Below are 11,008 nucleotides of genomic sequence, written 5' to 3'. Positions count from 1 at the left end.
CCACCTCACGCCACACTTCATGACAAATGTTAGTGATTATTAAAAAAAACAACACGTGTACTGTACGTGTGGAGAGCTTGTTTACACATTTTTTTGTGTATAATTTCACTAATTGCGATTTATTTTGACTGCTGATGGTTTACATTTGCTCTACAAATATTTACACTGGCCAATTTTTTAAATACACATGGCATCATTATCTTCACCTTCGTCATCATCATCATCATCATCATCATCATCACCATCCTTGCAGAACTGTTCTTATGAGCTCATCTCTGACACACGTGTTGCACAGTGGGAGGGATTTTTGAATCGATCCGAAACAGACTGGGAGGAGCGCCGCAGCACAAACTTAAAGAGGAGGAGGGGAAAAAAAAGCTTTGAACCGATCAGTCGTGTTTCTGTGCCCGGAAAGTCGGCGCGGATCAGACGGCAGAGCTGCGCTTAAAACTCAAACTCTGGATCTTAAGTATTTGCTGTCATTTTTCTCGGAGTAAAAAAAAAAAAAAAAAAAAAAAAAGAAAAAAAAAGACTGAATAGCCAGAGCGGCAAAATGAAAAAGTTAGAGAAATGAAAAAGTTGAAACTTCTTCATAGATTTATTATTATTACTATTGCACTGCTGCTTCAGTGAGCGGTAAGTAACTATTATTCATTGCAAATATGCTTGTGAATCATATTTTGACGTTGTGACAAAGTAAAGGCAAAACTTTTCTAAAATGCCACTTTGTGATATTTCAGTGTTTTCTGTCTGGTCTAAAAGTACTTTTATATGTTCTACAGACACTGCATGCAGTGAGGGGCGGTGAGGCTGTCAACACAAGGCAGCATCGCTGTTTTGCCGTGACAAATGACTGTCTCCAGAAAACAGGGTTTACACTCGTCCGGAAATTCGGGTTATTGTCAGTAAACCCCCCTCATGCTGGAAGACCCTCCTCTGACAAACATGAACAGCAGCTCAAAGTGCCACGGCCAGCACTCGATCGCTGGCCAAGGCAACAAACCAATAACCATCACTTTCTTTTCGCTCGGAGTGGTGGGCAACCTGCTGGCCCTCTTCATCCTCTTAGTGCATCAGAAGGAGAACCGCTCCCGGTCCTCGGTCTTCTGCATCCTGGTGACCGGCCTGGTCCTCACTGACCTGCTGGGAACCTGCCTCCTCAGCCCACCCGTGTTCATCTGCTACGCCCACAACATGTCCTTGATCGGCCTCGGCGGGGAGAAACTGTGCAACCTGTTCGGCTTTGTGATGAACTTCTTCGGCCTGGCGTCCACCCTCATCCTGTGCGCCATGGCCCTGGAGCGCTGCATGGCCATCAGCCACCCGTATTTTTACTCGGTGCACATCCGCGCCACTTTTGCCAAAGTCGCCCTCTTCTTCATTTACCTCTTCTCTTTGACTTTCTGCCTGTTGCCGTTCATCGGGTACGGTAAATTCAGGCAGTACTGCCCAGGGACGTGGTGCTTCATGGACATGGGGGACGCCCCTGGCACCTGGGAAGAGCGTGGGGAATTGATCCTGGCCTTCTCTCTGTCCTACTCCTCGTTCAATGCGCTGCTGATCTTCATCGTGTTCGTCTGCAACGGCTCCGTGATCGTCAGCCTGTGCAAGATGCACCGCAGCCACTTGATGCGCCGCGGCTCCGTGGTGTCAGTGGCCCGGAAGAAGAAGCTGAGCTTGGCCTGGTTCGGACGCGGGGAGGAGGAGTTGGACCACGTGGTGCTGTTGGCGCTTATCACGGTCATCTTTGTGGTGTGCTCCCTGCCTCTAACCGTGAGTATCATGCCACCCCGCTTCCATCCAGGGCCGGGTTTTGCGGGATGTGGGCTCCTGGGTTAGAGCAGGTTTTGGTCCCCCAAGACAAGAGAGCAAATCAGAAGGGAGGGGGAAAACCTCAGCAGTTTTTTTTTTCTTTTTCATTTGTGTTGCTGCTTAGTTTAAAACATGCTGTGTATTACAATTGCTGTTTTATTTGAACATCTTCCAACATGTCTGCTGCAAATGAAAACTCTTAAGGCACATTTCAACGACGCTACCCAGATTTTTCCCTAATTTTTTGTGAGCATTTTCACACATGAGTTTAAGATGGGGTCCTTCATATGAATGTGTATTTTAAAAAAAATTAAATCACAAAACAATCTATATTTTTATAATATTTTATTTCAGACAATAAAACTTTTATTTGCATAGATTATAATGTTTCTTGCAACATAATGCCATTGCAAGAAATGGCTGTAGATGAACGACCTGTGTTAATTTACTAATGCAGATTAGCTACTGTACATTAGCTGCAGTGGCTAATCTAACACAGCTAATTTGCATGATTAGCTAATTTAAGCACCTGCTCTACTGATGTCGGTGTGAAGGTCGCCCTTTTTTGTAGTTTAAATGAACCAAAACACATCAAATCCCACATCACATCTACATGTAAAGGTTGTCAAAGTCAAATAACTGACCTACTTACCTCTTTTGATACTTTTTTTTATTAATTAAAACTTTTTGCTAACCTTGTTATCTCGTTGTCGTAGCATTGACAATTAGTAGCAAAGCACTGCGTCCCTTTTTTGTTCATATGTCATGCATACATGTAAGATTTAGCGCGTTATGTTGACAACAGTTAAAACCAATGGTAGTGGTAGGTGATCTTGCACACATGACGTCATTCTGCAATTTGCCTATATTACAGCAACTGAGCAACTTATCTGTGAGTACGCTTATGTATACAAGGCTTCTCTTAGTTATTAAGGCCTGTGAGGAGCAGCAGACCCGTCTTTGAGGACCAGAAGCAGAAATGGTTATTGCTAAAGAAGCTGGTCGTTCACAGCGTCCTGTATCCAAGGATCTTCGTAGAAAAAAAATGAGTGGAAGAAAAACGTGTTGTACGGGAATCTGCACCAGCAACGACGACGACCACAGCCTTCACAGGACTGTCGAGCAAAATGTCTTCAAGAGTTCCTGGGAGTGGAGTCATCACTCCCAGATAAATCCTAGACATGGGCTGCTGGTGTTTTACCTGGGCTAGGAAGAAAAAGAACTGATCTGTTGCTAAGTGGGCCATGGTCTTCTTTTCCAGTTAATGTCGAGTTTGTTGCATAGCACTTATAGCTGACATAGGCCCACGGTGCTAAAGGTCACAGAAATTGCAACTTTTTCTCCAAGGTTACGTAATGCTGCTTCTAAATATTGATTCTCTGAAGAAGGATGGCTCTGTTTTTGGAGACCAGATTTCTGGGCTCGTGGATTAGATCTGGTTTGACTAAACATATAGTGAAATGTAGGAATTTGATAATTGCTTTTCTGTTTTTGCCAATTATTAGTATTCATAATAAGATGTGATAAAATCTAACTTATTAGGATGGCCTGTTATGTTACATCAGGGGTGTCCAAACTTTTTGCAAAGAGGGCCAGATTTGATCAAGTGAAGATGCCCGGGGGCCAATAGTTTGTTCGTACATTTTTTAACTACAAAAGTTTAATGCAAATACACACTGTTATAAAACAATTTTCATTGTCACAATTATCTTTATTTTTCAAATGACAAAATAACCAAATATAAGCCACTCAGGCAAATGAGAACAACTCTAAATACACAAATTCTGCCTTTCTTTCATATCTGGAGAGTCAGATAACATTGAACAAACTGTATGAAATACCTTAAATTTACATGAGTTTAAAAATATCTTTGCCTCAAGAACATTTTAAACAGGAGTTATAAGTAATGCAAAGTTGTCTGTTATTATTAAATCTTAAAACAAGTGAATTTTGCTCATCATTTACTATATCTACAGGTTCATAACCAAATCTTACTCAAGAGTTTAATAAAAATAAGTGCCATAAATCCAGGTGCACAAATGTTCTTTTGGCTCTTCACTGCTGATAGTGACAGACGTTGCCGTTCAAAACACTCAGTTTCATGTCCTCAGCTCTCAGAGCCACACTGTTACTGCCAGGCAAACATTTTTCTCAAATTCTTGCTTCTTCTCAGGGCAAAATGTTCTCCACCATTTTCATAACACAGTTTTGATAAATGTATCTTCAGTAAAAGGTTTGCCATGTTTAGCTATTAACATTAACTTCGTAGCTTGCTTTGGTGGTATTTTCTTTTGACTCACAGGCCCGCGTGAAGAATCGCTGCTTCACTTTTTCAGCACGGTCACTTCGTGGTCACTTCCTGTTAGCTTGTTGTATGTGTTAGCATGTTTAGTCTGGTAGTGTCTCTTTACATTGAAATCCTTAAACAAGGCAACCGTCTCACAAATTAGACAAGCACAATTGCCTTGATTTTCAGTGAAGAAGTGTTATAATTCCCATCTCTCTTGAAAGCGGCGGCCCTCACTGTAAACTTTCCTCGTTTTCTTTGCAGTGGCCATGGCAGAAATGAGTGGAGAGCGGTTCGCTGCACGGAGGCAGAGACTGATAGTATTAAAGTGGTGCTGCCACCATTTGGTGAAAGGAGGAATTACAGTTTCAAGTTTTATGATTTATTTATTCTGTTTCACAGTGCAGGCGGGCCATAAATAATACATTATAAGACCGAAGCTGCGGGCCGTATGAAATCTGACCGCGGGCCGTGATTGGCCCCCGGGCCGGACTTTGGACATGCCTGTGTTACATGGTTCTGTTAGAAGGATTATTACATCTAGCTGTGTTATTACATTTTTTGTAGTTATTCATTTTACTTAATGATCCAGCTCTCAACAGAACAGAAGTCCCACTAACTCACATGGTCCTTTGGGAACATTGACTGTCCCCCGGTGAATTAAAGCCCACAGATGTCGCATTTAAATATAGCACAGGTTGAGTTATGTCGGAGGGCAGGGTGGAGCGCCATTGTTTTCAAAAATGTGACGACTAGTCATCACAACAATCTAGCAAATTAAAGCACCTCAGTGATATAAATTACTATGTAAACCTATAAGATTCCATGTTTCATCTATAAAATCTATTCATTTTGTAGATGACATTTTAGGGCCGTCTAAACCGCTGCTGGTCCGGGTCCAAACGTTGAGTCATAATTTGTCACAACTGCAAAACTAGAAAGTTATTTAAAGAAAAGTGAAGCAATAACTTGTAACACCAGAGCTCCAAACTGCAGTCAGAACAAGTTAAAAAAAGGTTTAATCATAAAAGTGGTTATACTTTCAGTTCTTTTGCACTTGTAAGTGGTAACATCAGAGCAGGTATATTCATATATTCCCTTCTGTCATTGTTGACTCTTGTTCTTTTATCATCACACTTGTATAGAAAAAGCCTTTTTGGGCATGGCAGCTGTTTTGGAATGTGCTTGTAGGCACAGTTTAAGCCTCTTTAACGGCTGTGTTGTGTTTAGGTGTGTCTGAGAGTGCGGCGCAAATGTGCGAGTTTGTTTTGAGGAGTAAGCTTCACGTTTGCTCCTATTCTAGGGGAGTGGACCTAACCTGAAAACCCTGGAGGACTGGTCCTGCCTCTCTCCACCAGGGTGGAAGGTTGCTCTCCTTTTTGTTGGAATCTGAGGTCAAATCATTAGCTGGCCTAATGAGCGTAACATGCGTCATAGACATGTGTTTCATAGTAAAACAATGTTTGCTTTTGTTGCATGGGTGCCATCTTTTTTAGTGATAAATTAGTTTACGAAAAGCAATAAAAACGATTCATGTTTTTGCCATATGCTCGTTTGTGGTCTGTGCCTGGATGCTTGACTCAGTTCTGGCTCATGACGGTATTTGACCTAAATCACTGTCGAAAAACCCAGAGGGGAAAATAAACAGTGATGACAAAGTATTCTCATCTGTCTGAGTAAGATTCAGGAATCCCCAACTTTGGTGCCTGCAAGCATTTCAGTAATGCAGTGAGGCGTTTGTGTCAAATGAGATTTGGATCTGGGAATGTCCCGAGTGTTTTTGTGCCTTCTATTGATTTGAATTTCAGCAAAAATAAAATATCCATCCATCCATCCATTTTCTGTTCACCCTTGTCCCTAAGGTCGGGAGGGTTGCTGGTGCCCATCCCCAGCTACGTTCCAGGCGAGAGGCGGGGTTCACCCTGGACAGGTCGCCAGTCTGTCGCAGGGCAACACAGAGACATACAGGACAAATAACCATGCACACACACACTCACACCTAGGGAGAATTTAGAGAAACCAATTAACCTGACAGTCATGTTTTTGGACTGTGGGAGGAAGCCGGAGTACCCGGAGAGAACCCACGTATGCACAGGGAGAACATGCAAACTCCATGCAGAAAGACCCTGGCCGGGAATCGAACCCAGGACCTTCTTGCTGCAAGGCAACAGTGCTACCAACTGCGCCACTGTGCAGCCAACAAAAAAATAAAATACAAAATATCAATATCGCACGTAACTCTGCCTTCCTGACAATGACAGATATTTAGTTGTAAGGTGGAGTTAACTTGTTGAAGAAAGCAGCTGCAATTAAGCATGTGCACTTATTTTCTGTTTTACTTTTGCTAATATGTTTCAATTGATCAAACGCTATTCATTTCGATTAATTGTTAACTTTTGGGGAGATTCACCGCTTTTGTTTTCCCAAATGTTAAAATTGGCTCTCATTGTAGCTTGTTGGAGAACCAACACTTTTTAAATGTCTAATCCTTCCCAGAGTGGCAGATGGATCAGAGCTCTGTTTCAATTACTTTGGATCAAAATCATTTGTTGCTTTTTGAGGTCTTTTAACCTGCTTCATGTTCTATTTATGCAACTCCTTGAGTCCATGGGTTAATGAGTAAGTAGGATCCTACTTGCTCACATGTACACTCTAGTGTTGCAACTACAACTAAACTTAGCTTTCCTAAAGACTCTGGTTTGTCATTGTTTGCTCAGGATCTAAAGAGGGTAAGAATAACTTGGTCTGGATAGTTTGGAAATGATTCAGCATTTTTATAGCTTTTTTGTTATTTTTCCAAGTTATTTTTGATATTAAAATGTTCTGACAACGCTTAACTAAGACAAAGGTAGTTTTAACAATTATTTCTTAATATGTATTTTACTTTACCCATACAGTCACAGTCTTGAATAACTATAGCTAAACATCTAAGCGTACGCTATGCTACAGGGCTAGCTCTTTTTTTAATGAGTCATTGATATTTAAACTCTTTATACAGTTCAGTGTGTTTCCTGTTGATGGTGTACAGATAAAACAAAGAATGGCTTCCTGCTTCATTTCCTGCTTTTTACAAGGATTTTCTGTCAGCCTTTTGAGTGCAAGTGTTTTATGTCATTGATATACCGTTGATTTAATTTTTGGCCACTCTGATTTTAACAACACTTTTATTGTAGTTGCTTTCCTGTTCTCGTCATACTCTGATCATTTCGGCCGATCTTGACCAGGACTTAATAGATTTTAAATCTAGATTAGCAGCTGCTCTCTGCCCAGTGAAAGGCGTTTGAGCACAGGAAATCTGAGCACAGCAAGCCGGAAGGGCCACATAACACAAACTGATATAATGTCGTCTCACTCAGTCTGAATGTGAAATCAAATGGTGAAAAAAATAATGCTGAGTCTCTGGCGAAAACCTAGATTTGACTAACAAAATAATGTGCAAAGCCTTTAGTACCGATTTGCTTGCTGTGCATAGGTTGTGATTGTTGAAAGTTGTCTTTTCAAAACACTGCGATGTGACTTTCGACAAAATCACAGACGGGTTTCGGGACTTGCTAGGGACCACAAGTCCTTGTTTCGGGAAATCGAGTGTAGAGTTGCGTTTCCAGCACGTTTGTAATGTTTTAAATAATTTATCACTCTTATACCGAGCCCGGACACATTTCTAGAGGTTTCTGTGCCTGTTTGTACGTGTAAATCTTTGCAGTCGCACTAGTCACGCTGCGAAGCCTGATGCTGCACGTACAAGCAACAGTAACCTTTTCCAGACAGATGAGAGCTGGTGATTAACACCCATTGGTTTGGCTCACAGCGCAACAGATGCTGGAAAGGGAAAGGGTGGGGGGAAATGTCTGATTCAGTCTAGTGGGATGTTTTTGTGTTGCTCACATTGAATTTATTACAACAAGTTTTCCTCTTGACATGTACAGGAAGGCTAAATGCTGCATCCTTATTTATTGCTCTAGTGAACACAGCAAGAGCAAACCACAAAACCATGAAACAACCGTGTGTTTCCGGTTTATCCTTGCATGCGTACAGCAAGTTCTTGTAACCTGCTGTGCCTCTGAGAGAAGAGTTGTGCCAGTGTTGTCACTATACTGATGCAGAATAGTGAAGGAAAAAAAGCAGGGAAAGAGAGTAAATGATGTCTTTTTTCACCATAACGTTGGCAGGGAAGAAGAATAATAATTATATGATCAGAGAGAAGATTTATCGTATTTATTTTGGTTCTCATCTGTGAATAGTATTTTCAGATTTTAGAGTTCAGGTTTCAGCAGACCCTTGTTTACTTTGTGGAAACTAGAAGTCATCTTGTTGAGCTTTTTCACTTGGGGAAGATTTACTTCGAAGTCAAACTTCACATCCAGGGATGTTGTGTTCAAGGAAGTGGTAAAAGACAGTTGTGGCGATAGTTGTTGGCATAAAGCTTTATCCGTCAGCTACAGCTGCTGTGTCTGATATACGTTCAACTACTCAGGCTTGTCTCCGTATCTTACCTACCACCTCTGTTTGATTTATAGTGTATTGTGTCATTACACTTGTTGGCCCCGCTAAAGTGTTATTGAGCAGTAAAAGTTGATGTGATGAATTTTATTACTTGAGAGGATCTGTGAAAAATGCACTTAATTTGTTTGTTCCCGGAAGAAGCCTTTGATTATTTGTTGTACTCGAGTTATTGGCGTATTTAAAAATGTATTACCAGAGGTAATATGTGGTCACCGCTTGTTAAATTTATCAAAGTAATGCTTTAAAAGTCAAAATCGATAAACAGTAGATCACTGAAGGTCTATTTTCCCCACAAGAGGGTCTTTAAAGCAAGATCGCTCTGACCAATTTAGACATTACAAAGTTCTCAGCTTTTGTGTTTTATATGAAATTAAAACAAATATCAGAACTTACAAGCTTTTTGATTTGATTGTTCTCATTACTTCCAATAAATGTTACCATGAGAACCACAAAGCTCCCATTGGGCTATAAATCAGTAATCAATACCAGGATCGATGAAGTGTTCCCTGGTGCCACTTCCTTTTTGGGAAAAATGGCTCCAGATCTTTCTTTTTCTAGCGTCTAGCACCATTAAATGAAAAAACATATGAAGTGTAGCATTTTTAGGTAATCTTGATCACCTTATTTCTTTAACTTCATAAAAAGTTTCCATTAGTGTATATATACTTAACTTATTTAGCAGACATACTGTATTGATCGCTGCGTACGTAAGATAAAATGTCAGGAAGGCTCATATCGATCCATAAACTAAATAACTACTCCACTGGCTGGAAAGGGAAAGTATTACACAGATAAGAATAGCTTTAATACCTCCATTATGCTGCACTGCTGTTTCAGAATGAGTATTCACTGACAGAGCAACTTCTGAAATACATTACTTCAACTATTTATAGGTTTTACTTAGAGCCGAAAATGATCTGACTTCTAAGCAAAGTCTAGACATGACATCTGCGGATCCTTCTGATCGTGAAAAGGCATCTATGGTGAAGAGATTTATGAGACCTGGAAATGGAAGAATCGATAGAGATTCTCAGGAAGCTTTTCTTATTTGTAACCTAACTAACGTAAATGCAGTATTTAAGCACATTAGTTTGTTATTCTGTGTTCATATAGGAAAGGATGTGTAGCTTCCTGCTACAGCTCCTTTCACCATTGTTATAATCTATATACTCCAGATGTTAAATATCCTTAATGTAAGCATTGATATATGTTTGAGTTTTACCTTCTAAATAAAGATAAGAAAAACCAAAATCCAGCAAACCAAATCCAATGGCACATGGACCTCTGGGGAAATGTCAATTGAGAACAAGATAAGAAAAACCTGGAGAGTAAAGCTGCCTGGGAAAAGAAAAAGCAAGAGATGCAAAACCCTATCTGCAATTAACAACCTACTTGCTAGAGGTTCTGCTTCTACGGCCAACTTTACTTTGTTTATGCAAATTAGCGTTTGTTTCCTTGTTAACCAGAGCACATATATTCCTCATTACAAAAGGCCATGAGCCACAAAAGTCTGTTAACAGTGACGTCCCGTCCCAAACACAAGTGGGAATAAGTAGAGTCACTGGATGACGGCACCCGCAGCCAGCTGGATCCAGATCAAGTGAAAGAGCGGTGATGGCTAAGAAATCTCTCCAAATCTGCAAAGGTCAAAGATGATTCAAGTCTGAAAACAGGCTGATTCTTGCCAAAAGAGAGTGATAATGACTCAAGTTTCTTTTATTGCCACAGATGTGGGGAGAAAAATGACTGTGACGTTATCAAGTGGGTGATGCAGGGTTTTCTATAGAAAACTTACTAATCAGTGGTGAAGGTGCTGGGGGACCTATCGTGTCTTTTTGTTAAAAATGTTAAAAGTTGAAGGAAATTTGACAATATGACTACCTCATTCATGCTACATGCAATTGGTAGACATTATTGACATTACTGTAACACCAACTATAGTCTTCAAAAAGGCAAACACAAAAAAATATACAACTTAAATAAATTAGAAGAAATTTCATTCACTTCAGTAAAATACTAATTAAATAATCAACATGCAGATGTTAATACAAACTGTGCAACACTGTTCACATTTAAAAGTAATATAAAATAAATATTAGCTAAAACAGACAATGATGAGAATTTTTATGTTTAGCTAAAAATTAAGGTACAATATTCAAGTATTATTGTATGACATGTTCTTGTGTTTTCCTAAGATCTTCCATTTTGTTAATGTCTGGTTGTTAGTTATTCAAGCGAATGCAGTATTTGCAAGGAATACTCTGATTGGCTGGTGGTGTGTTTTTTCTTGGCGCAGACACAGAGTAAAGTGCAACCTGTAAACTAGAGATGGGCAGATCGATCCAAAATATCGATAATATCAATACCATATCGGTTTAATTCCAAAACCAGATCATTTCTTTTTCA

The 11,008-nt window shown here is 40.1% G+C and overlaps 1 protein-coding gene across 1 annotated transcript in view; it reads left to right on the top strand.

Annotated features, from left to right (window-relative positions):
- Positions 1–540: 540 nt before the first annotated feature.
- Positions 541–11,008, top strand: part of ptgir (prostaglandin I2 receptor) — a 31,429-nt gene continuing 20,961 nt past the window's right edge. The window contains exons 1-2 of the mRNA XM_023351592.1: positions 541–636; positions 783–1,773. Of these exons, the coding sequence (XP_023207360.1) occupies positions 919–1,773 (855 nt within the window). The 5' untranslated portion in view covers positions 541–636; positions 783–918. The remainder of the gene's footprint in view (positions 637–782; positions 1,774–11,008) is intronic.

The sequence above is a fragment of the Xiphophorus maculatus genome, chromosome 18, assembly GCF_002775205.1.
Source record: "Xiphophorus maculatus strain JP 163 A chromosome 18, X_maculatus-5.0-male, whole genome shotgun sequence".
Taxonomy (NCBI): domain Eukaryota; kingdom Metazoa; phylum Chordata; class Actinopteri; order Cyprinodontiformes; family Poeciliidae; genus Xiphophorus; species Xiphophorus maculatus.
This window is presented reverse-complemented; position numbering and strand designations above follow the sequence as displayed.